Source organism: Mus caroli, chromosome 4 (genome assembly GCF_900094665.2).
Source record: "Mus caroli chromosome 4, CAROLI_EIJ_v1.1, whole genome shotgun sequence".
NCBI classification, from domain to species: domain Eukaryota; kingdom Metazoa; phylum Chordata; class Mammalia; order Rodentia; family Muridae; genus Mus; species Mus caroli.
The window spans coordinates 46,631,570-46,658,492 of record NC_034573.1 but is presented as its reverse complement, the minus strand read 5'-3'; the positions used below and the strand labels follow the sequence as shown (position 1 = coordinate 46,658,492).

General features: G+C 41.0%; 1 protein-coding gene across 1 annotated transcript in view; it reads left to right on the top strand.

The window, feature by feature from the left end:
- Abca1 (ATP binding cassette subfamily A member 1) overlaps window positions 1-19,727 on the top strand; it is a 126,129-nt gene extending 106,402 nt beyond the window's left edge. Inside the window, exons 37-50 of the mRNA XM_021159924.2 lie at window positions 664-841; window positions 3,999-4,114; window positions 4,225-4,369; window positions 5,908-6,031; window positions 7,438-7,567; window positions 7,798-7,918; window positions 8,631-8,693; window positions 9,412-9,518; window positions 11,805-11,946; window positions 12,278-12,412; window positions 13,461-13,564; window positions 14,134-14,226; window positions 14,894-15,137; window positions 16,414-19,727. Coding sequence (XP_021015583.1) covers window positions 664-841; window positions 3,999-4,114; window positions 4,225-4,369; window positions 5,908-6,031; window positions 7,438-7,567; window positions 7,798-7,918; window positions 8,631-8,693; window positions 9,412-9,518; window positions 11,805-11,946; window positions 12,278-12,412; window positions 13,461-13,564; window positions 14,134-14,226; window positions 14,894-15,137; window positions 16,414-16,554 — 1,843 coding nt within the window. The 3' untranslated portion in view covers window positions 16,555-19,727. The remainder of the gene's footprint in view (window positions 1-663; window positions 842-3,998; window positions 4,115-4,224; window positions 4,370-5,907; window positions 6,032-7,437; window positions 7,568-7,797; window positions 7,919-8,630; window positions 8,694-9,411; window positions 9,519-11,804; window positions 11,947-12,277; window positions 12,413-13,460; window positions 13,565-14,133; window positions 14,227-14,893; window positions 15,138-16,413) is intronic.
- Window positions 19,728-26,923: the final 7,196 nt, after the last annotated feature.

Genomic DNA, 26,923 nt, shown 5'->3' with positions numbered 1-26,923 from the left:
CGGATGGTTGTGAGCCACCATGTGGTTGCTGGGATTTGAACTCCGGACCTTCGGAAGAGCAGTCGGGTGCTCTTAACCACTGAGCCATCTCACCAGCCCCCAGGATCTTTACAAGACATTGTATAATGGGCTTTTTGTACATATTAGATGGTGTTAGACTGATATATAATGTGTGTGTATGTATATGTGTAATTTTTAAAATGTCTTAGCCTGATATATGTATCCTGTTGCTTTCCACTTACTTATAGTATAGTCATATGATTAACTTGTATGACTAACTTCCAGATTAGATTTCTTTCTTGTGTGAAATAGTTTCCAAGCCACACCTTCTTTGTATATAGGAGTTTACAACTCACTACTCTAAGATCAGAAACTGGAGACAAATGACCGCTATTAGGCCACACCCATACTTTGTTCTGTAGTTTCATTATGAGAGTTGACCCATTTTAATATTATCCAAATCAGTTTTAGGTTTGAGTTGTTGTTTTAACGTTACTTGAAAATAATTAGATGGACCCTTGAGATAAAATGTTTGGCGACTGTGGTTTTGTTCCAGCTGTGCCTTGGTTGTCCTTATGTCTAGCTAATTATTTACCATGTCCCCAGCTGCGTCAAAGTTTCTTCTGATCTTCTCTGATCTTCTTACTGTCTCTTCCCTTCTAGGATGACCACCTCTGTCGACGTCCTCGTGTCTATCTGTGTCATCTTTGCGATGTCCTTTGTCCCTGCCAGCTTTGTTGTGTTCTTGATCCAGGAGCGTGTGAGCAAAGCCAAGCACCTTCAGTTCATCAGCGGCGTGAAGCCCGTCATCTACTGGCTGTCCAATTTTGTCTGGGATATGGTGAGGACACAGGACCTTCTATCTCTGTGTGAATCTCAATGGGGACTGTGAAGGCATGGGGCTAAGGAAAAACAGCTGGCCACTAACCCTGGGAAGTATCCCACTTAGTGTAAACCAGTGTAAAATAGGAAAAAGGAGAGCCCACTGGATGCCCCCACGACACCAAACATAATGTTAGCCTTAAAATGTAATTGCACACCATGGGACCATCTGACCACCGTGACTACAATTATTACCAACGATTACCTTACTCTCTAGACCACAGTTCACTATCAAAGGCAATCGGGATAGGAAGTCAAGCAGGGCTGGAACCTGAACAGGGAGCTACTGCAGAGGCCATGGAGGCATGCTGCTTACTGGCTTGCTCCTAGTGGTACCAAGGACCAGCCTTGGCTTGGAGAGGGGTTCTGAGGAAGGAGTGTCTGGGAGTGGTGAAAACAAAGGACTCCAAGCTCTGCTAGAGTCAGCTTTCCAAGCTGCTTTCTCTCTGTTCTGCATTCTTTCTCTCTGATCTGCTTTCTCTGGAGATCGATCTTCAGACAACACACACACTCTCTAGACAGCTGTTTCTTGCTATTCTCTGCTGAGACAGTCCTTTCTTACTATTCTAAAAAGTTCTCTGGACAATGCATCTCTTGCAGATCATAAGCCCAGTCTTTTATTTTATATATCAATCCAGTCATTTGCTCCAGGTTCCCTTTTGATTATCCTAGGAATCAGTGACCCAGCGCTTTGATCCTTAGGAGACAGCAACCCATATGTCCTTTTAACATTGGATTCAGAGATTTGCCTACCTTTGTTAAGCACAAAGGATAAGCTAGCTGGGTGGGATCTGGTCAACTGGCCCTGTCCCAGGGGCAGGAACCGTGTCATTCTGTTCCCATCAAGGCCCATGTCGGACCAGCACCATGGCTAGCTCAGCCTTCTTTCTTATAGAGCCCAAGACCACCAACCTATGGTTGGTGCCACCAGACTTGGGCTGGGCCCTCTCCTATCAGTCACTAATTAAGAAAATGCTGTACAGCCAGAACTTATGGCTGCATTTTCTCAATTTAGTTCCTTCCTCTCAGATTACTCTAGCTTGTGTCAAGTTGACATAAATCTAGCCAGAATTCCCTTTAAAAATTAGACTACAATTAGACTTCATAAAAACCCAAGCCAGAACTTCTGACTTATCTGATGTGTTTTAACTTAGAGTCAGGTGTTTTATTTGTTTGTTTGTTGTTGTTCTGGGTTTTTTGTTTTGTTTTGTTTTTTGCCTTACTAAGGAAGCCATTTGCCACTGAAAACTCCAGCATCTTGTCTGTCCATTGTCGTTTATCTGTTTTGTATCAACTATACTGCATTGTTTTCGTTTGGATCAATATGAACGACTTCATAGAACCATGAAGTTCCAATTATTGACAACTTTACGCCCTTATGGCCTTCATTAATTCAGAGCTACCCGAAGCAGATCTAACTCTTTGCCCAATAAACGTTTCCCCAGACGTTTAAAGGCAACTCTCAGTAAAGAAACTTCTCTCGAAGACGAGATGGTATCTGAGAGCACCCAGGTTCTCTAAGACACTGTACAGAGATGCATGATGATGACGGAGATAATGAAATTGCATATGCTAATCAAGACAAGTTCTAAGACCTGCCAGTCTCCTGATCTGACCACTCCATCTATCAATATTCCTTTCCAAAAGCAAAGCCCTGAATTAACTCTGAGTTCAGGCTGTAGTCTGAATGGTTCTGAGTCTAGAGAAAGCTAATCTTTATCTAAAGTTGCCCTGCATATGTATCGAAAGATGGCCTAGTCGGCCATCACTGGAAAGAGAGGCCCATTGGACTTGCAAACTTTATATGCCCCAATATAGGGGAATTCCAGGGCCAAAAGAATGGGAATGGGTGAGTAGGGAAGTGGGGGGCGCTATGGGGGACTTTTGGGATAGCATTGGAAATGTAATTGAGGAAAATATGTAATAAAAAATATTAAAAATTAAAAAAAGATATTGTGTGTGTGTATATATATATGTATACATATATATACACACATATAATACCATATCTCATGTTTGTATATATATATATATATATATATATATATATATATATATATAAAATAAATAAATAAAGTTGCCCTGCCTTATTTCTACTTGGTAATGAAACTGAAACCTATTTCCTGTGAACTATTAATCAGGGTCTTGTTCATTCTGTGCTAATGCGCAAATCAACGTGTTTGGACCTAATCATTTTTTTTAAACTGCTATTAACACTGGATCTTGTCAGCATTTCTTTGCTTTCTTTTATCTTGATGTAGCAATCCATTCATTTAAAATCCGCTGAGTGCTTACTGCGTGTTTGATGGTGTCTTGCTGTGCTAGGCAGAGGTCATTCAGAGATGGAAGAGTGAGTCCTTGACCTCAGGGACATCACTTGGACTCTATGAACTTCTGACCCTCCCTGCCTAAGAGCCTGCAGTCTGCTGCAAGCATGTGTCTATTGGAGTCGTTGATAAACACATTAAGCAGGGTGGGACTGAGACCTTCTGAAGCTACAATTCTTTTACAGTCTGCCAATCCACTATCACCTCCATTCCATGCATGTGCCGCCCCCCCCCCCCACCTCTCTGCCAGCTATGAATTTTCATAATTGTCCCTGGGTCAAGTCTTTATTTCTTCATTTTAATGCTTGAAGCACTGTCAGGACAGACTGTAAAATTATTCCCGGTGTGATGAAACAATTTTGACATTCATGTTATGAGTGCTTATCTCACAAGTAGATTACATGTGGGATTGAATGCGGGCAGACCATAATATAGCATTAATGATGAAACAGACGCAATCATCTCTGGGTAGAATAATGGAAACTCATTTGCCTCCTGTGAAATTGAAATGACTCTGCCTGAGAATCCATCCTTCAGTAAGTTTACTGAGCGTGACACCTTGGCTGAGCTCTGGGAAAGACAGAGAGGGCATGCAGTTTATAAAATCAGCCAAGGGTAAAATGCTTGTCAAACTGTATTGTCCGGAATTTTGATTAATAGTTTATGTGGCTTCATTAATTCAAAGTTATTCTCCAACATATATATCTGTCCTTTCTTGTCGGATGGTGGTGAAGACTTGGGGTGTGTTGTATATTTGACTTAGGGGCCAACTTTTATTTTCTCTTTTAGTGCAATTATGTGGTCCCTGCTACACTGGTCATTATCATCTTCATCTGCTTCCAGCAGAAGTCCTATGTGTCCTCTACCAACCTGCCCGTTCTAGCCCTTCTGCTCTTGCTGTATGGGTAAGGCAACTCTGAGTGGAGCTCTCCCCCCAGGGAACAAGGCATATGGTACCCAGTGCTAGAGGGAGGGCAGAAGCTGCCAGTGGATGCTTATGTTTGTGTCTCACCAGGTGGTCGATCACTCCTCTCATGTACCCAGCATCCTTTGTGTTCAAGATCCCCAGCACCGCCTATGTGGTTCTCACCAGTGTGAACCTCTTCATCGGCATCAATGGCAGTGTGGCCACTTTCGTACTGGAGCTCTTTACAAACAATGTAAGTGTCCCATTGGGCAGAGCATGTCCCATTGGCTTGCACTCCGGGTTCAAGAGGGAGGTGGTTGTCTCCAACCTTACTCCACTTGCCTGTAACATCCACACCACTGACCTCTCTGCTTTTGCAAGCTGTGTCCATACATATAACTCTCTTTCTGTCCTGCTGTGCCTTGTATTTCTCTGGTCAAGTCTTTCTGTTTCCTTTATTTTTTTTCCATACTTCTTTCTCCTTCAGTGTTGCTTTGGAAAAGACTGTGTTCATTCTCTTCTGGCTTGCTTTCCTATTTAGGCAGCATGTCTGGGCGATGCCATTCATCTTCAGGCCTTTACCATCATTGCAGGATTTCATTTTTATCTCTCAGATCCATGCTTTGATTGTCTCTTGGATCTCTATTCTCCAGTTCTCACAGCCTACTGGATGACTCCATTTAAGTCATTTATAGGTACCAACACTAGACACATTGTCTTTCCCACTAGAACCTATTGGTCCTCTTGCCATCTCTGTTTACTTGGTGACATCTCTGCAGTTTCTCATACCTCTCTTGGACCCATCCATTTGTGTTGCTGTTTATATATGATTCATCTGAATTCTCCCAGTTTCAAATCTCATAAACAAGACTCTCTGTGGCCCTTGCTCAGCACATAGTGCCTTGTGGGCTATACATTACTGTATCCCCTCCCAATGCTTTAAAATTTCAGCTGAGTTTTCCCTTAAACCACCATACTCCTGTAGGTCTGTCTTGAAATGCCCTTTGTTTGTCATGGGACCTGAGAGTGTCTCCATACCCTTTAAGATTTAAGTCTAATGTGAAGCTTTCCTCATCTGCCCAGTAAGATATAAGCTTTCTTTTCTCTGGACCATCAGAGCCCTCAGTTCTTCCTTCAGTGCAATGTAAGCATCCTCCAGGCTCTGGCCCAGCACAACCAGCAAGTAACAACTTTGCTGGATCTTTTCTATTTTTATTATATGTTTATTGGTGCCTTGCCTGCACATATGTCTGTACTCCATGTGCCTGTAGTGCACACAGGGGCCACACAAAGGTGTTGGATCCCCTGGAGCTAGAGTTATTGCCACTTGTGAGCCATCCTGTAGATGCTGGGGACCAAACCCTGGTCCTCTCTAACCACTGAGTCATATGTCTAGCTCCAGGGGCTTGATATTTAACCAACCTTGTCTTATGGGGTCATAATACGTTCTGATGTAATTGAGAAGATGGTTTTGAAGTTCCAACATCATGCTGAAACTCAGATGTTCACCTAGATAGGAGTGAGTTGCTTTAAAAATGCTGAGCCAATGTTTCATTGTGGATTTGTGTCTGATTAAAAGTTACCATGCATAGAGGTTTGGTTACTTTCAAACACTATCACTGCAGAGTTCCTGAGGAACATCCCGCCGCTGTTCACTGGTATCTGCATCCACAGGTCCAGGACCTCAGATGCTTTACTTCAAGTCCATATTTTAGACTTTGATAGAATTGTAACGTAGACTGTAAGTGATGTGTGTCTCTCCCTCTCTCTCCCTCTCCTTCTCATCTGCAGAAGCTCAATGACATCAATGACATCCTGAAGTCTGTGTTTCTTATCTTCCCACATTTTTGCCTGGGGCGAGGGCTCATCGACATGGTGAAGAACCAGGCCATGGCCGATGCCCTGGAGAGGTTTGGTGAGTAAGGCAGTGGGAAGCTTCAATGGCGGTGTGACAGTTTTGTAGGCATCAGCGTTGATTGCTGCTTTAGAAGGGGGACTGGGTGCAGTCCATCTGCCGTCCCAACTGTCATGGGCCAATGGCAACACAGCTGCTCTGTCTGTCATGAGTCCCACCATATAGGTGTGTATCCGTGCCTCTGATAGCACTGAGATAAATGTCGGGGGGCAGGGGGGGATTGGAAACAAGAAAATGCTAGCATTTGTTTGAGATAAATTCCTAACACCACTGGTGAGCTTGTCAAATCACTGGAAAAAATCAAGCCAAAGCTTTGGCAAGTAGGTGAAGCTGGAGATAAAAAAAAAAAAAAAACAAGAGAGAGAGAGAGAGACATACCCTTTGATTCTACTAAGAAAACCTGGGCCTACAGGTGTGCTCATATATTGTGTTTTATGCCTTCTCTAAAGAGATAATTTATTGAAGCTTTTTTCTACTTTTATAATGGTTAAAATATCTCTGTCCATTATGTGACTATTATTCATTTGCTGATTAATTGAGTTAGATGGGCTATGCTACTTAACAAACATAGAAGAGGGACATTTTCAGTTTAGTGATACAGAGGAGACATGAAGAATTAAGGGATATTATCCTAACCTAAGTCACTAGGTTACATTAGATGCTGTAGAAGTAGACATCTTTTGAATGTGTTTTCTAATACCCATACTTTTAAAACTTAGAACTAAACAAAATCTGACCCTCCAAATTATCCAGGATTATTGGTCAACCCAGACTTGAATTGTTTGGGTTTGGGTGGGGGCATGTCTCATTAAAAAGGAAATCTTATCAATCCTAATGAATTTACAGATCTAAAAGCTAATTGACTCCAAAATTCTGACCTGATATCAGGTTGTATTATAGTTTTCCAAATGAAATCTCAAAGTAGACACATACGTTACTCCTTTTCCTTCTTGTCATGAGTCATGTTTCTAGAAAAATTGTGTGAAACTGACCCCCCAAATGAGGAAATCCTTTCTTCCTTTCCTCCCTTTCCTTCCTCTCCCTTCGTCCCTCCCTCCCTCTCTTCCTTTATCCCTCCCTCCCTCTCTCTCTTCCTTTTTTCCTCCCTTCCTTCCTCCCATCCTTCCTTTTTTTTTTTAATATGAAGGGAGTCCTTTAATATTTCAAGTGTGAAAAAAAACCCGAAATTTTACATTAAGCTAGACTTTAAGGTTTAGCATAATATTAACTAATTTAAATGAAAAAGCATACAAACAACAAAGCCACACACAGCCCTAGTGCCTGCGCTGTGCATAGCGCTGTTCTGTGTACCCTCAAAGGGAATCTCATCTCAGAAACAGGAAGTAGGGCCATGATTTCTGATGTCTCCCCCTCTGACCAGATGATGTCTGCATTGTGTCTCACAGGGGAGAACCGCTTTGTCTCTCCGCTCTCTTGGGACTTAGTAGGACGGAACCTTTTTGCCATGGCTGTGGAAGGGGTGGTGTTCTTCCTCATTACTGTTCTGATCCAGTACAGATTTTTCATCAGGCCCAGGTGAGCTTTATCTGAGAACTGTTACAGGAACTTGATGGGTGCAAAAAGAACTCACAGGTTCTGGGTGAGCTGAACTCACCCAGTTAAAGGGATTTTTCCAGCCATGAGCATGCTCTGTCCACCCTAGAAATGATGGCACGTGGCCTTGATAAAAGTGCTTTAGAAACTTGAATTTCGCCTTGGAAAAGAGCTGAAAAGATTGATTTTTCTTAAACACTATTTCTCCCAAGACCTGTAAAGGCAAAGCTTCCTCCTTTGAATGATGAAGACGAGGATGTGAGGCGGGAGAGGCAGAGGATTCTGGATGGTGGCGGACAGAATGACATCCTAGAGATCAAGGAACTGACCAAGGTGGGCAGCGACTGTGGACCCCACAGCTTCTCTTCTGTTTCCTGCATTTTATCTCTTCACTAGCTTTCTGCTGAATTGCTTAATTCATGACAACAAAACAAAACCCAGTGCTTCCCCAAATGTGCCTCTACACAAAGCTCTGTCAATTTTACTTAAACTACACCATGGAGACTTCTTAATTAAAAAACAAAATCCTACTGGGAATACTTCTGTAATGCAATTCCCACTCTTCAGATTTATTTATTGAACATACTTGCATTCATGTTAGTTATTAAAACACTCTAACATTGTATGTCGAGACAAAGTGCAGAGAACAAATAGTTGATTTTGATTTTCATGGCTCAAAAATCAACTCTACCTCCGTTTCTCAGAGAGACAATCTGCTTCAACCCTTTCTGAATACCACGACCCTCAAATTTTAGTCTATGGTGATTGAAGCATTTTATTATAGATTTCAACCTACATAATTTAATTTTAAAATATATCACTGTCTTTTAAGGAAAAAAGACTCAGGAATAAAAAGTTTCAGAGTCAGGGAAAGGCTACACTCATTGCGGAGACAGAGAAAGGTCCTTGGCACATCCGTGTGTGGTGCAGCCATCTGATGAGTTCTGTTCTGTGGGGGGTGTGGCTTTTAGAGCCCCTTCCTCCACAGTTGGCTGGGAGAGGCAAGAGCCTCCAAGGTGCATGGTCTCTGTTTTCTTGGTTGCAGATCTATAGGAGGAAGCGGAAGCCTGCAGTCGACAGGATCTGCATCGGCATCCCTCCCGGAGAGGTAAATGCACTGTGCTCCTGTTGTGTTTTGTCTCTATTAATTCCGACCGTAGCTACAAAACCAAACAACAGTGTCTTGTAACTATGGAAAATGGCTTTTCAAGGCTTCTGTTTTTGTGTCTGTGAGAAGCGATCAGTCATGGAGAGAATGAGAACCTCTTGTGTCAGAACAGAACAGGTTTGGACGCTCTCAGACAGTGTCAGAAAACATTCACATCTACATTACGCCTTGGGGGATCCATTCAGGGATGAATTTCAAGTAGGGTAAAAAGTAGATTTTCTCCTTTCACATATTTTTTGGACTTCTTTTATGTTCTTAGGGTAGATGGTAGGTGTGAGTTTTGACCATTTGGCTTTTTTATTGTTCTTTACAGATAGACCTTGGTCTCAACTTGATGATTCAGTCTTTATAAAAAAGACCCACAAACAACATGGCTCATACATAAACTCTCTCCTTCTCTCCTTCCCCATCCCCTCTCTATCATACACGGGCGTGTGTGTGCGCGCACACACACACACACACACACACACACACACACACACACAGAGGCAGGCATACATGCTCTCGTGATATCTGAATATGGAACTCATTGGTACTTAAGAGTGAAGCTCTGGGCTCAATGGTGAAGCACATCCAGGCCTAGGGGCCTGGCTCGCTAGGCCATTCAGACTGAGATTTGGGAGTTTGTTCCTGTTGCTCACCTAGTCTTGCTTTTCAGTGCTTTGGACTCCTGGGAGTTAACGGAGCTGGGAAGTCAACAACTTTCAAGATGCTGACTGGAGATACCCCTGTGACCAGAGGGGATGCTTTCCTTAACAAAAACAGGTGGGCAAAGAAGCAGCCTGTATTTGCTGCCGAGATTTTCTTTCTCCATCTTTAAGAAATAAATATACAGTTATTTTCTGACTATCTTATTACTATAGCTTGTAAAAACATTGAAATTTCTTGAGTTCAAAACTTCTTAAAATCATGTCCAAGTTCACTACCTGGAAATAAGCCTTATTTTTACATTTTCTTTCAGTTTCCCTATTATTTATCCATAATATATATATATATATATATATATATATATATATATATATATATAAATAAAATTTCCTTGATCTGAGAAAATGGATCTGTGATTTTTAGTCAATTCGTTGAATTACATGATCACAGCCAAATTCTAGAGCTATCCCTTGGCTCCGATCTGTTATGCACCTATATGTGCCACAACAGAGCACAGCTCTATACAGACTTTGAGTTTGTATTAGAAATAGTTTTATAATGAAGATTTTACAATGAGTTACATATTCTAAAATCTAGAAACTCTACCAAGTAAATCTGTTTATTTGATCAATTCATTATAAATATTATATATTTATATATAATATTTATATTTATTATTATATATAAAAATAAAAATATATATTATATTATATATATATTATTATTATATATATAAATTAGTTTCTCTATTAATAATAACAATAATAAATATTCTCTATTCGTGAATATTTATTATTATATATAAAAATAAAAATAAATATTATATTATATATATTTATTATTATATATATAAATTAGTTTCTCTATTCGCTGTTTAAATATGTCCTTGTAGATAATTTCGGTCATTTCCTCAGAAAATTCCCTACATGGTAAAAGGGCATATACCTGTTAAAGTGCCCTCTGTAAAGTGTGTACCAATTGATAAAGACACCATTAAGCCATTTATTAATCTTTGTGGATAAAGCTATGTATCAGAGACCTGCTAGGTGGTATTTTCCATGAGTACTCTAAAGATCTGGGGCTTCTCTTGGCTTTTTATATGAATAAAGATGTAAGTTGTACCTTTTGAACTTTTCTGTTCATGATCATATAGAAAGTACATTTTACATCTCAGTGTAGTACATATATACAGATACAGAGGTACATGTACACCTAATGAATTAAAATGGCACCCACCTACTGTTACTACTTGTGGTTTACCCTAATAGTTCATAGACTAGTGTGCATCATGCCATTTAAACATTGCTGGCTGTGACCTACTAAATTTATTTCACAACCTAGTAATGGGAGATTGCTCACAGTTCAGAAACATTGACTAGAGATAGTCAATATTATTGTAGAGTCAGAGGCATAATGAACGCATCCATCTTCTGTCTCTTACTGACTTATTTTACAGTAGCAATCTACAGGAGCCTTAAAAGAATAGAAATTCTTGGAATAATGATGACTCTCTAGTGTTTCTAGTACCAAGCTCCTGGAACATGCAGAAAGACAATAAGCGGTCCATCCTAAGGTTTACCTCAGCTACTGATTATATAACAGACTTGGGCAATGTAGCTGTGAGAGAGAGCCAGGCACAATGTCCATCGGTACCTTAGTTTTAAGTCTTGAGAAGGCTAACCCAAGAATACTAAATAAGCAGAAAGGACTGTACCTATATGTCAAGTTCATGGCTGTCTGGAGGTGACTGAAAGGCATCCATCAGACTGGAATATGAATGTCACAATTTTTAGATAATAGCAACTATTAGTTTGACAGGCTTTTTAGAACCTAGAGGTTGCCCCTACAGATGTAAGTAAAATTATTTATATGTGTATTTTTTCCTGTTAACATATAAGAAGGTCTATAATTAAATAAATAGAGGAATAAGTGGCAGTCTGCATTGTATATTTGGTGGAATTAGAACGTTTGGAACATGAATGTTCCAAATCAGTAAATGGGGAGCAGAAGGCAGCAAGAACTCATGCCCAGCATTTCTGGCACTTACGTGGTACTGCGTGGTCTTAAGGAAGACTAGAGTATAGAGACACTTGTTACATATGACCAGCTCACAGAGTCAGACTTGCAGTGGAGACTTAATGTTGAAATTCCAGATTGGTGTGACTGAGTCTGTTGGCAAAGCCCATATTGTATAGACTCATGGACCAAGCATGCAGGGCTGAGACAGGACCCTACTGATAGAAAGAGTTGACATCCTAGGGACAGAAAGGTTGTTCCTCTGAATAGAAGCAGGTGTATATTTGTTCTATACAAGCATATATTTTTAAGAACTGTCAAGCCAGATTGTCTCCTTAGAATATCTCTAAACACTTAAAACCTGACTGGTTCTGTCTTCCTTTACAGCATCTTATCAAATATCCATGAAGTACACCAGAACATGGGCTACTGCCCTCAGTTCGATGCCATCACAGAGCTCTTGACTGGAAGAGAGCATGTGGAGTTCTTTGCCCTCCTGAGGGGAGTCCCAGAAAAGGAAGTTGGCAAGGTATTGTAGGAACCAGAAAGGCAGACTGTCTCTTTTGACACCTTTATATCGAATACCTTCTTCATACATGACGTCAACCTGAGACTGTCTCTTTGCTCACACTGCAGTCTCTGCACTGACTCCAGGGGAAGGGAGGCATGCACAGGCTAGGGGGCAGGGGCAGGGAGTGCAGGTCCCACTACATATAAGTCCCTTCTCCCTCCTGTGAGTCCTCAGAGGTAGCTGAGACTTGAGTCCAGTTCAATGAAAGAACTTTCCTACATTGTGTGTAAGAAAGCATGGTGACAATACTCAGCCAGACAAAAATCAAAACGCATTTTAATCTCTCTAGGTTGGTGAATGGGCAATTCGCAAACTGGGCCTGGTAAAGTATGGAGAAAAATATGCCAGTAACTACAGTGGCGGCAACAAACGAAAGCTCTCCACAGCCATGGCTTTGATTGGCGGGCCTCCTGTGGTGTTTCTGGTGAGTGTGAGAGGGGTGTGAGTGAGTGGAGGGTGGAAATTGTTCTTCTATCTTGAATAGACAGTATGGCTTATCTGAAGTCACATATTGCGTACTTGGCATGGTGATAGCAAGTCCATCTGCTGGTCCAGAGCAGGCTTAGAGAAGCAAGGGGAAGCTTCTCCCTCACAGCACACTGGGTGGCTCGGCTGTACCTTCACAGGCTCCCGAGTAGACAAGCTCTACACATCTTGTTTCCTTGCCTTAGATAATCCCTACAAATATGGCTGAAGGTGAATGTGCTATTTGAATATTCTCAGGAATATTCTTCATGACTCTATGTTGCTCATCCTCCAAAGGTAGAAGTGAGGACATGGCTTCTAGATGGACATAGTAGCCACAGATGACCATGGTAGCCACTGCATCATAGTTGCTCCCATACAGTAGATGAATAAAAACCAGACCAGACTGGGCAGTGGTCCTTGATCCTCATTTTGTAGAGAACACTGGGAGTATGGGAAGAAGCCTTGGGTTGAAGCTTTAATTTTTATTGACCATGTGGATATGACATTTCTCTACGATTAGCAAATGTAATAGAACAAGGAGAAAAATATGAGTGTAAGTTTCACTGCTCTGACTTCAAAAATAATTTTGGACAAAAAGTTGTGGGGTTTTTGTTTTGTTGTTGTTGTTGTTTTGCTATAAGGTTTCACTATGGAGCCCTGGGTGGCCTAAAACTTCCTATGTGGACTAGGCTGACCTTGAGCTCATAGAATTCGACATGTCTCACCCCATCCCCACTCTGGGAAACCCAGCATGATCATTAGCATTGAAAAAAAATTGTCTTGGGCTGGAGAGATGGCTCAGTGGTTGAGAGCACTGACTGCTCTTCTGGAGACCCTGAGTTCTATTCCCAGAAATCACATGGTGGCTCACAGCCATCTGTAATGGGGTCCAATGCCCTCTTCTACAGTGTACTCACATATATAAAATAGATAAATAAATCCTTTTAAAAATTGTCCTTGACATTTTTTTTCCAGCAAATAAACTTGTTTTATTCTAATTATAGGATGAACCAACCACAGGCATGGACCCTAAAGCCCGGAGATTCTTGTGGAATTGTGCCCTAAGCATTGTCAAGGAGGGGAGATCTGTAGTCCTTACATCTCATAGGTCTGTAGTCCTTACTTCTCATAGGTCTGTAGTCCTTACATCTCATAGGTCTGTACTGTATAATCTTGGCTTCTGTAAGGTGCTATTATATCTGGTCATTTTATAAAAATGAAAAAACAAAGACAAAGACTGAAACAGCTATCACCTGGAATTATTCCATCTAGAGATAACTATTATCATTTGTCTGTATCTACTCCAGGGTTTTTCTTATGCAAAGCTATAAGCACTTAAGTATTTTACAAACAAAAATTTAATTATAACATAGGTACTGAAAACAAAATTTCAAGTCATATAATCGAGGTGTGCCATCATGTCTCGCAGCTGCATTGTCATTTATGAAGATCTGCCCTAATTTATGCAACTGTTCTTCCTGTAAACATTTGAATTATTTTTCCCTTTTCACAATTGTATGGCACATGACAGAAAAGATCTATTATTTCTGTTTCATGGCAAGGGATGTCCTAGGATAATGGGGATCTGTTTCATTGAAAGGCCAGGTTTCATAGTGATCCTCTGATGCTTATAGGAGCATCTGTCTGAAAGAAAAACCTCATTCTGTTTCCCCACAGTATGGAAGAATGTGAAGCTCTTTGTACAAGGATGGCCATAATGGTCAATGGAAGGTTCAGGTGCCTTGGCAGTGTCCAACATCTGAAAAACAGGTAACGGGGACCATTTTTTTGGGATAGCACATACTGAAGTCACTGGGGTTTTTGTTTTGTTTTGTTTTGTGGTTTATTTATTTATTTGGTGAGTGTATGCATGATAGCTTAAAATAAAAACAGAAGAGTATAGGAAAAAGAACACAGGCTCTAAAGCCTAAATGGGCAGTATTCCAGTTCTGCCTTTGCCCTGTACTGGCTGGCTGTGTGATTTGTAGGCAGGTTACTCAGCATCTCTGGGAGTCAGTTTCTGAGACTATTCTGAATTTAGTTATATAAGTGAAATTTAATAATTCACTTGTGATATTATGATAACGAGGACACACTGTGGAGGTAACACAAAGAGGTTTATATTCTTACCCTGCCGTAACTGGGAGTTAACTCAAGGACATGGACAGGTGACTACATTCCTTGGGCTTCTGTTTGTCTCTGTGTCAGACTTCCTAGGTCCACATTGAGGTTTTAATGGAATCTCGTATTCAAGGCTGTGAGCTAGGCACCATACACAACTAGGTATTTGGTAGATAAAACTGGTTCTTTCTCTCAGAAACTGCTCCGTGGGTCTGATTTTTTTCTTGGTACAAGTTGGGGTTTTCAGAATTGAGTATCCTCCTGAGTAGTTTGCTACGAATGCCCCATTTGTGTGTGTTTGGGTTTTTGCTTTCAGGTTTGGAGATGGTTATACAATAGTTGTACGAATAGCAGGCTCCAACCCTGACCTGAAGCCTGTCCAGGAGTTCTTTGGACTTGCATTTCCAGGAAGTGTCCTAAAAGAGAAACATCGAAACATGCTTCAGTACCAGCTTCCATCCTCCTTGTCATCTCTAGCCAGGATATTCAGCATCCTCTCCCAGAGCAAAAAGCGACTCCACATAGAAGACTACTCTGTCTCTCAGACAACACTTGACCAAGTAAGCTTTCAGTCAAAAGTACCTTTAGCTACAGGCTTAGGATGCCTGCTCCTTTCTCCCCACCATCAGCTTGAGAGAAGTTCAGCCTGTCTGTGCTTTGATTCCATTCCTGCTATTACTGCCTATATTATACAGATTTCTGTGGGCACATGCAAAAAGTTGATGCTTTCTCCTATATATAGTTATTGTGACTGTTGTAACAGTAGTCACAATAACTACCATTGATTACCTGTCATGAGTCAGGCATTTTGCCGGAAGCATTCTCTCTTCTTCTTTTCTTTTTATTCTTATCATTTTTATTAGATATTTTCTTCATTTACATTTCAAATGCTATCCTGAAAGACTTTATCTCTTCCAAATAACAAGATATGCTGTAGCGGTAATCTGTGAAACTGCTCTGAGGTCCTAGCTGATGATCGCACTTCTCGCCACCCACGAGAGTTCTCTGGATCCTTGAAATAAAAGACACAAACACCCGAGTTAATTTTAATATGCCCTCACTGCACAAGGCTGGGCTTCTCCCTAACTTCATGTGGCTAACCCACTTTCCCCTCTGATATTCCAGAGTTATCACCTTTTAAAATCTATATTTTATCTCTACTGCCCCAGACGCAACTGGGGGATTGGCCTGGGGATGCTTTCCTGATGGCTTCCATGGCTGGATAATGTCTGTCCTGCAGCAGCTCTTAGATCTGACCTCTCTGCTTCCCCATCACGGTCATGGTGATTCTGATCCTCCTTCTTCCCTTAGTCCTTTGTCCAGGAAATCTAAAAGTCCCGCCTCCATCTCCCTGCCCAGCCATTGGCTGTTAGTAACTTTATTGACCAATTAAAAACTAACTGGGGACAGGGACCCTCAGCAATTGGATGTGTATATTCCTGTGTGATTGTGGGAGCCAGATTAAGACAATGAATCAAAACCAATCCCCAGCAATGTGCCAGACAGAGCTTGGCAGTTAGTAGGTATCCAGCAAGTATTTTTTCATTTCCTCTTAATTAATCCTAGATATGCCAAAGTGGACAATTGATAAACGCATGGTTTAAGTAGTTAGTGATGTGGGTAGTGTAGAAAAGGATTTCAATGCTTTCTGTGCTTCTCGAGAGTTCTCCCTTTCATGGGGGATGTCTGCTTCAAGTACTTAGTCAACTCTGTGTTCTCCTAACTGATCTCCTAATCTCAACACAAAGAAAAATGCAACCATAAATGAAAATGCAGCTACAACAACCAAAGATTCAGTGCAGAGGCCTTCATGACCACCTGTCTTCCTTTTGCCAGGTATTTGTGAACTTTGCCAAGGACCAAAGTGATGATGACCACTTAAAGGACCTGTCACTACACAAAAACCAGACCATTGTGGATGTGGCCGTTCTCACATCCTTTTTGCAGGATGAGAAAGTGAAAGAAAGTTATGTATGAAGAATCCCGTTCACACAGGGTGAATGAAAGGAAGGAAGAGTGAGGTCTTCCTTTGCACTGTGTCAAGTGTTCCAGAAGAAAGCGTCCTGCGTTTCTGTGGAGAAGAACAAACTGGATACTGTACTGACACTATTCAATGCAATGCACTTCAATGCAACGAGAACACAATTCCATTACAGGGGCAGTGCCTTTGTAGCCTATGTCTTGTATGGCTCTCTAGTGGAAATGACTTGAAGTTAGTTCATTACCTTATACAGATGTGAAACTTTGGTGTGGAACCAAGCAGACTCTGGGTTTGGATTCATACTTTTTTGTTCCTGTGTATTCTCACTAGGATTGCAACAACAATCTATCAAATAGTCATGGCCAGTGATAATCAAAGTCAAAGGCACACACATCCTCGTCCATTAAGCCATTAAGCCATGCTGAACCACAAAACAGGTTTCCCGGTGACACATCCATTGCTGGCAATGAGTGTGCCAGAGTTACTAGTGCCAAGTTGCTCAGAAAGTCTGAAGCACTGAGTGTGTCACAAACACTTTTGTGAAAACCGCCCTACTGTCGGTCGACATCATTAAATATCAGGTGACAAAAACGGTGCCACGTGTGACTAAATCCCCATTTTCCTTCTCTTTGATAAGCTGCTGTTGTGGCTGTCTTGTACAAAATGTGCATCTCTCTAACCCAGGTACTTGGTTCTCTTGTTCAGTTTTGCCCATGCCCCTGTCATGGCTTGCCATAGCATCTTTCTGAGACTTTTTCAAATACATTAGATCTTCCTAAGCAGCAAAGATTAGCAACCAAACTGCTGGGGCTGCAAGCGGCTCAATTCAGGGTGTGGCATGAAAGATCCGGTGCATTTACACGTGGCAGGTCTGGGTTGGTTTGTGCTGACTGTCTCCTAACACAAGATGGGTACACTACACCTTGAGATCCTTCATTATTTAACAGACATGTAGTTCTTTCTGTTTGAATTAACCTAGAAAATGAAAGGGTGGCATTTCATTTTGACAAAAATGTTTGCATTGTTAGTATTATTTGGAATTTTAAGTTTTATCAATGCTTCTGGAAGCTTAGAACTGTACACGTGTGATATCAGTCACATAGAGGAATGTGCCTGGACTGCCTCATGCCTTTATTTTCCTTGGTAAATTTGAAGATAGAATGTCTGACTAGCGCAGTGACCAGAAAACAATGTGGTAGTCAACATCTCAGGCCATATTTTAAGATCTTGTAGAACACCATTCATTTCAGGTTGCAGATTTGAGTATTTTTGAAACATAATTACTATGTAGATGCTTGAATAGGAGTGAGGGGGAGCTAGCAGATTTTCTGTGCCATTTATTCGGCTGACTGATGTACAGATTATTTTGTAAATAATAGGTTATTTTGTAAAAGCCACTGAAAGAATATGGCCACACCCTTGCCTACTTGATAGTATCAATACAGAAGCCAAGAAGGACCACTAAGTAATCACCTCTCTCCAGGGAGAGCAGCTAGCTTGAAATCTCTCGGATACAAGTGATGTGTTTGACCTTTGGGGCCCTCACAATATGGGCAAACAATGGGCTTTGCAGAATGAGAGACACCCATTTAAACCTCTGACGATCTTGAATGGTCCATCTCCTCCGTCATTAACCAGTCATGAAAAACAATCAACAAACTCTGCCACATGAAATATTTTTTCAAACTTTTCTAACCCAAGCTTAATTTGTTTTCATCTGCAAGCAACATGGAAAAAAATAGTTATTTCACCAATGCTCAATGTCATCCGTCTTCATACAAAACAAAAATATGAGTAAATTCCTGTATTGGGCAAAGTTCAAGTGAGCTTTTGCTATCCTTATTTAACTTCTAAAAATTTGGAAGAATAAGATTTCAGATCTATTTCAAATTACGTTTATATAATGTTATGTAACTCATTGCTTGAAAGGAAAAATGACAAGTTTGATACTAATGTCAACATAGGTTTCTAAAATGATAAGGAAAGTGTGTTTCCAGTAGTTATTGGTATACCACTTATTTTAGATATCAAAGATACCGAATTCAAAGAAGCATGTCTTTATTTTTCAAAAACAAACTTCCGATGGCTTCCTCAATCCATTATCATCATGTGCTAACTTTTCAGTATACTACAGCCCTTAGAAAAATCCTTGTTTTAATTACTCAGATTTTTGAGGCCACATTAAGCAGAAACAAACAACAACAAAAGTAAGGCACCATTTTTGAAAACAAAATCAATTGAGTGTAGATTTGAAATCTTTTCTGAAGCTAGAGACAATCTGTAGCTATTATGTTACCTTTTACACTATCTGAACGCAATCTTCAATTTTCCTGTTTAAACGTAATTATTTTAGAAAGTTAAAAATCAATCCTATCTTCAAATAAGAATTTCTTAGATTCCCTATGGAGATGTGCATTGTGAGTTGAGAAATTCTCAAGTGCAAACACTTCTGGTTTACTTTAAAAAAAAAATAGTGGAAAACTTACTAACTGTGAATATGAGAAAGACAAAGAAAGTGAGTCCTCTCGCTAGATATACCTAGCATAATTCATTATGAAACAAACCTCAAACTACTGTATTTAGGTGTCTGTACCACAAGCATATGCCTCATGACTATTAAATGTTACATACATCATTTGCTCTCAGTATAATAGGCATTGACTTAAAGGGATTGTTTGTTGTCTTCTCATGGTTGTATATATCAGGTAAAATTGTTCCAAAGAGCCATGTGTTGTGTAATGGGGAACCACTTTGATACTGAAATACTAATTTGTACTCTCATTACTATTTGCTGGTAATAGTGTAACGCCACAGTAATACTGTTCTGATTCAAAACTGTTGCATCCCTTTTTGTAGAACGTTTATATTTCCATAAGGATTCGGTATGTTCTTTTCCCTCGTGCCCTAGGATGAAGCTGGTTTTGTGCTTTTTCTTTATCATTGGCCCTCATTCCAAGCACTTTATGCTGTCTGTAATGGATCTATTTTTGCACTGGAATATCTGACATTTGCAAAACTAGACAAAAGTTTCAGAGCAGATTTCTAAGTTAAATCATTTTCATTAAAAGAAAAAAAACGAAAAAAAATTGTATTGTGAATAACTTTATATGATGTGTTTTTTAAAAGCTTGTTTCTATGTTATGAGTCACAAAATAAAGCTGTGACAGTCCTGCTGGTCTACACAAATTTCCTTTTGTGCATCCGTAGCACCATCTGCTGTTTTAAGTGTTCTAAAGCCCAGAGAGGAAGCTGCTCTAATTGCTGGTGTAAGTGTCAGGGAAAGTTCAAAGGTTCTGAAGAATGAACTCGGGGTGCTACCTCAAAATTAAAGAAGCTTGTTGTGTCCTTTCAGATGCCCTTGACATTTATAGTGACTGAGTAGCCACTATAAATGAGGTGAGGGGTCAGAAGCTTTTTAGATGGAGTAATGGCTGCTAATCATTAAGCTGAAGAGGAAACAGCTTAATGCAACCATGCCTGTGAAAATTCATAATTGAGAGTAAAAAAAAAAGTATCATGAAAGGTTAGTTAACCCAGATGAAAATACAAGTTACCCACAAATCTTGACCAAAATATTGATCAAAGCCCAGATTAGAAACCCATTCTGGGCCATACGGGTAGTGCTACTGCATGTATTAAGTTTCAAAAAACACAGGAGAAAATTAGCAACTATTTTCAACTTGCCAGATACTTGTAACCTACCCTATGCACGGGGAATCAAGACATTTTACATGTTGAATAAATGATACCTCAGAGAAATTTGCCTCAAGATACAAAGCTAATTAAACAAGAAATGGTTCTCCCTTTGAAGTTAGGTGTCAGTTAAACTTGTCCTTGGTAAATGTGCTAAGCATTGTTATGTATTAATTTGGCAAATATTTACTGAGCTTTGAATGATGGCCATCCATCCTGATTCGGGGGATGTTATATTGAATGAAATCAAATTTATCTTTAATGATGTATTGGTGAAGGGCAAATGACAGTGGACAAGCACAGTAAGTGCTTTGACGAACAGAAAACACTGCGGGTGTTGAGTTAACAGTGGGGAGGAGTCAGAAACAGCCTGTCTGAGGAGAGACACTTAAGCTCAGTTCTGAACAAAATGAGCAGGGGCAGCAGTGGATGGTGGGCTTCAAGAACACATCTTAAACATGGAGTATAAAAAACACAATTGGGAAAATGCTTGGCTTGCCAAGGAGGAGGAAGAATCCAATCTCTCTTGGTCAGGGAGTGGGGGGTGGAATCAGGATCTAGCCGCCTCATTGAGTTGTCTTCCATTGTTAGGATAATGAGGAGCCTGGAGTTTTTCCACAGAGTAATGGGGGTGGTGAGCATGGTGGGCATGGCATGATCTAATCCCTGTTTCAGAGAATGTGGTCTTTGATGGGAAGACAGGGCAGTAGAAGAGGGTGAGAGGACAGTGAAGAGGACAGGGAGGAAGGATGTCAGTCAGTAGCTAATTCAGAGCCAGTAGCACTTGCTTGCAGGCCATAGGTAGGGGTCCAGGAAAAGAAAAATCAAAAATGGCTTCTAGTTTGTGAACTAGACAGAGATGCCTATATTGAAGCATGTGGCAGTTGGTATTCAGTCGAGAGCTCAGGGGCAATGATAGAAAGTAAAAATGGTCACGTTAACAGCACAACACACACACACACACACACACACACACACCAACAGAGTTGTTTTGATTTTTTAAGTCATGGGACTGGATGAGCTTACTTACCTGAAGAGAATGAACATTTTAGCCTGAGATTTAGAAGTTACCAAAGGAAACTGGGAGGGAATGGGCAGCAGGAAGGAGAAAAGGAGCAAACATGCCGTACACTAGCATGTGCCCCTGGGAGACAGAATACTACTTAGGTCTGAAAACTGCCAAGTGAGCAAGGTCACTGTGTGAATGACCATTGGACTTCATAAGACAGTGATTCCTGGAGAGGCTTTTACAGTCCCTGGACTGACAGGACAAATGAGAGGTAAGGAGGAGGAATAGTGAATGTCATTGACTCTCCAGGCCACTGCGCTCTGAAGGCAACAGACAAACAGAGCTAGACTGCTTGCTTGTAGACTACAGTTGGGATTCTCCTTTTCCTTTCTGGCTGTTTTTAATCCTTTAGCCATGTTTACTGCCAGGAGCCTTTTTTTTTCCACCAGACTCCCTTACCACACTTGGTCTCACTTCTTCCCTTACCTCAGGGTCTTGGGTCAATTAGTTGAAACTAAAGAAATCAAACCCCATTTTCCTGGAACAACTTGCTTCTTTTTACGAAGATGAGTTGAGAGAGACCTTTCCAAGTAACAGAGTTTATGAAGAAAGTCTCTCTAATGAGCCTTTGGCTTCTTTCAACACGTTACAGGTTCATACTCCTTTAATGACTGAAAGTACGACAACTTCAGTTTCCACAGTAGTTAAGTGGCCAGGCTTTACTCAGTAGATTAGCAATTGATGCTGGGAATAAAGTCCAGCCTGTGAGTCTGCAAGCACCAATGTTCTTATCCTTTGGAAGTTATTTAGTGGAGGACAGATTAGACTCAATAGGTCGTATATCTGTTTTCTTCCTAGAAATACAATTGCTGTGTTTTTATAGTCTAGAAAGTCATCTCAGAGCCAATAGGCAAAGGTTGTTCTTGATCACACTCAAGGTGAGAATGTCTCCTTTGTCCTTCACTGTGTCTCTCATAGATCCTTTGCAAAGAAGGTGACAGGGAACCTTCAATAATTCATTGATAATAGAGGACAAGATGAAGTATGGAGCAATGATGTGCTATTTTTTAATGCAAAAAGGATTGAATTCATCTATTTTCTGTTGTCAAAATAGTGTGGAGAGAGAAGGGGAAGAGAGGGAGAGGGAGAGAGATTGATTTAGCTCACAACTTTTCAACTTTGGAGGTTGAAAATTGAAGAACAGGTGGTGTTTAAGCTTCATGGAAGATGGCATCATGGTGCTAGCATGTGCAAGATGGAGAGGTCACACAGCAGCATAGATAAATACAAAGAGATCCAGGAGTTATAAACATCTTACTATTAACATTTGAATGTAGTGAATTGTTCTCCACATACATGTTTGAACACATGGTCTCTAGCTGGTGGTATTGTTTGGGGTAACATTAAACCTTTGAGGACCATAGCAAGGGTCTACTTTCTGTCCAGGTCTTGTTTCATAATCTACCCAGATATGAGGAACTCTAGCTGTATATTCCCACCTCCATGAATTGTTATGTCTCCCCTACCAAGAGGGACTGTACAACTTAAAACCACGAACTAAAATAAACCCTTCCTTCCTTGTGTCTGTCAGGTGTCTGGACATAGAGATGAACAAAGTAACCAATATAACTCAATTTCAAGAGAACCAACATGGGCCCCAATAATATTACATTAACCCTTTCCAAAACTGGTACCACCAAAGTCCTAACTAACCACTTGCCACTGGGCCCCATATCTCAAAGGTTCCATTATCACTGTAAGGATCAAACTCCAGCACATGAATCTTTGGGAGAGGGTGTCACTTGCAAACTGTATCTAAGCTATAGCACACCTCATATGTGAATACAATCAATAAGTGCTTGCTAATGACTTACCAGATGCCAGGCACTGATTGGTGATACTGCAGTGATTCAAACAAAACCCCATGATATCATGGATTTTAGTTTCTAGTGGAAGAATACAATAAAATCACATATAACTAAAATAGTAAAATGTTTGTTATGCTAATAAGTGGCATAATGTCAACTGTGTAGCTTAAACAACATTTATTTCTTACCATTCTGGAGGTTGGGAAATCTGAGATGAGGATGCTAACATGACGACAATTAACAATTAGGTTTGAGTGCATACCTCATTGGTTAACTCATATGGTAGAGATATGGAGAGAATACTTATAAAGGACACTCATTCTATCTAAGAGCTCATCCCCTCACATAAACCCAATTACCTCATGTGCTGATTTGAATAAGAATGGTCCCAGAGGCTTATAGATTTGAAAGCTTGGTCACCAGAGAGTGGTATTCTTTGAAAGGATTTGAAGGTATGACCTTGTTGGAGGAAGTGTGTCTTTGATGGGTGGGCTTTGATGTTTCAAGGGCCCATTCCTATCTTTCTTGCTGCTGCCTGCAGATCTTGATATAGAACCAGTTCCTTCTCCAGCATCATGTGTGCCTCCCTATGTGCCACCATGCTTCCCATCGTGATAACAATGGACTAAACCTCTGAAACTGTAAGCCAGACCCAATTAAATGTTGTCTTTTATAAGACTTGCCTTGGTCATGGTGTCTGTTCACAGCAGTAAAACCCTAACTAAGACAGAAGTTGGTACCAGGAGTGAGGTATCACTGTGATAGGCCTGACCATGTTTTTGTTTGGACTTTTGATTTGGAAAGCACTGGAATACTTTAAGTGGGGCTTAATGGGCTATCCTACTAAGAATATGAAAGACTTTGTTGCTGAGAATTCTACATCTTCATCTAAAGGCTGCTAGTGGAAGACTGGCTTCCAGGCAGCTAGGATGAGGGCCTTAAAGCCCACACCCATAGTAACACACCTACTCCAACAGGGCCACACCTTCTAATTATGCCACTCTCTGGGCTGAGCATATACAGACAATCTCAGAAGGGTTGCTGTGGTCACGGTGTCTTTTCACAGCAATAGAACACTAAGATACATCATAAGGTCTCCACCTCTAAACATCATTACATTCGTATTTTGAAGGGGGAAAATTAATTCCATAGAAAACAGGGATTTAGACTTTAAATGGGGCTGTCTGGGAGGGCTGAATCAGGCTCTTGGATAAAGATCCCAATAAGGTGTGGAGATGATCCAAGAAAATCCATGTCTAGGGACAAAGATCCTAGGCAGGGGAAATAGACTTTATGGCAAGATAATAAGTCAAAGAAGAAAAGCTGGTAAGTCACCTGGAACCAAGAGAGTGGAATGACACTAAAGAACAGAACAGGGGACAGATCATGTAATGGGCTTGCAGGCCACACTGACCCTAAGGGAGACAGGAAGCTATCAGAGACATGAGGGAGTAGAGAAGTGAATTAGTGTGGATTGTATTTTATATTCTTCTGGTTGCTGTGTTGAAAATAGATTAGGATGATGGCAGGTCAGTGAAGAGCTGTCATTTTAAATCCAAATAATGATAAACTCAAACCAGAATGGTGGCTGCAGGAATGTGAAGCAATCAAATTCTGGACTTTTGGGATTTAATGATAGGTATGTAATGGGGTAATGACCTGGACAAATGGACAGGGAAGGAGGTGTTATTCACTGAGATGGGACTTCCCAGGAAAGAGTAAGGGCTTAGCTTTCAACAAGTGTGCTGTGAAGTTTCTAATATATTCAGGTGGAGGTGCTAAGACTGGCAGTGAAGTAAGGCTGAATTCTAGAGAATGCAAATATATTGGATGGACCATCCGAATATAGGTGCCAGTTGAAGACGTATGACTGAGACATAATCCAGGAAGTGAGTGCAGGATAGAAAAAAAGTCTACGGAGTCAGCTCTGGAGTGTGACATCATTGGAGATGAAGGAGATAAGATAGAGACCCCAAAGCATCAATAAGTAAAGAAGACTAAGCAGATGGTGTTTGTGAGAATGAAGAAAAATCTAGAACAAAGAACAGGTCAACTGCTAGGAAATCTAAAATGAGAACTTGGAAGTGAGTTTGGTGAGAGCTATTTGGCTTGTGGGGTACTGAGTCTTTAAGAGAGAATTAATTAGAGGCTGGACTTACGACCCTTCTTTTGTGTTACTACAGGGCAGGATGATTCTTTTTTTAAAGATGGAATAATCATATTTGTACGCTGAGAAGGACTGAGAACTGGAAAAACTAGCTTCAGGAGACAGAATGTTCTGTGGCTATTTCCTCCAGTAGGAGTAGACAAGCTGGTCTTCCCCAGCTGCAGAGTAGGAGAAAAAGTAGGGCATGGGGACCTGCCTGCAGGCAGTGACAGTGTTGAACTCACTTCTGATTACTTTCATTTGCTTGCTTGTTTCCAGAAAGGAAGAAGGTTCAACAACAGAGAGTGAAGAGGAGGAGCAAGTCCTGAGGACAATCTATGGGAATGGAAGGAAATCAAGTTGCAAAACAATCAGTGCTACTATGTGAACCTGTGCATATTAGCTATGTTCCTCTTCAAACCTCTTGCAAGGCACATCTCTGTTGTTTTAAGTTCAGCAGAAAGTGAAAATGCCGTTGGAGCTAAATACAAGTAAGGTATATATGATCTAAACGAAGCATATAAGTATATGATTTAGATTAAGGAGAACGGATAGGATGCCTAGTGTATCCATTATAAAGATCAAAATGTCAGCTCTTAACTTTCACTTTGCTACAGTAACAGTCAAAGAAGATAGGTGCTCAAAAAGTTAAGGAAGCAAAAATGCTTTTGGTAACTAACATTTTATAATGAGCCGAGCTTGGCAGTGGCCACCAGCACCTGAAGGACATTGTAGCTTGAGGCTCATGGATGCTCAGAGGAGAGACACAGTGGCAAAAGGGGAGTCTGAAGAGCCTGCAGTATCTCCAGAACAACTTTGAAAAAGGCAGGTCATATGGGAAGATGCTTTTAAAACGTGGTTGCATGAAATTAGAAGGGAGAGCAGAGCCCCGCCCAGTGAAGTATGGCATCTGGGCAGTCATGTGATCACAGACAAAGAACATGCCATCGCTGAGTAGGGCTAAGCTGCAGTTGCTGCTGCAGTCTGTGCTGCTTGCCCTGATGTGGGGAGGAGAGGCAGCGCTGCCAGCAGCCATACAGGTGAGCCTGTGGAGCAGCCAGCACCAAGAGCAGAGTGTTGTGTATTGGCCTGGAATCTCTCATCTCTGCCCCAGTTGCAAGGGTCACCCTGGCTCTGGATAACGACAGGATATCTGAGAGGAATCGCAGCTAGAGTCCAGTATTTATAGTGCATCAGAAACTGAAACCTTGAACGAGACCAATGACTTGTTGCAGTTAAGTATTTGTATACAAAGCTGTTTGGGTGGGGAAAAAAAGTGTAACACACTACAGTCTGCAGTGTCACTTCGGTGATTAAATGTGCCATGGAAAGAAAGGTGGGAAAGATGACTGAGCTGAGTGACGTGATATGGAGAGGCAGAGCTAGAGACACTGTGGCTGTGGTGACAAGTGTGGGAGCGCAGCTATAGCGGACCTGGGAACAGGCCATTGCTGAGTAGGGCCGACAGCGTGATGTGTAGCAGCTTTGATCTTGTGCCCACTCTGCCCCAGAATGTGCTGCCCAGCCGTATGACTGCCCTGGCTCTGGGCAGTGACAGATATCTGAGATGGAGAATTCTGGATTCTGCCTCATTTTCTGGATTAGGCCTCTTTGAAAGGCCTCCATGGTCTGCGCTGCCGCTGGAGACT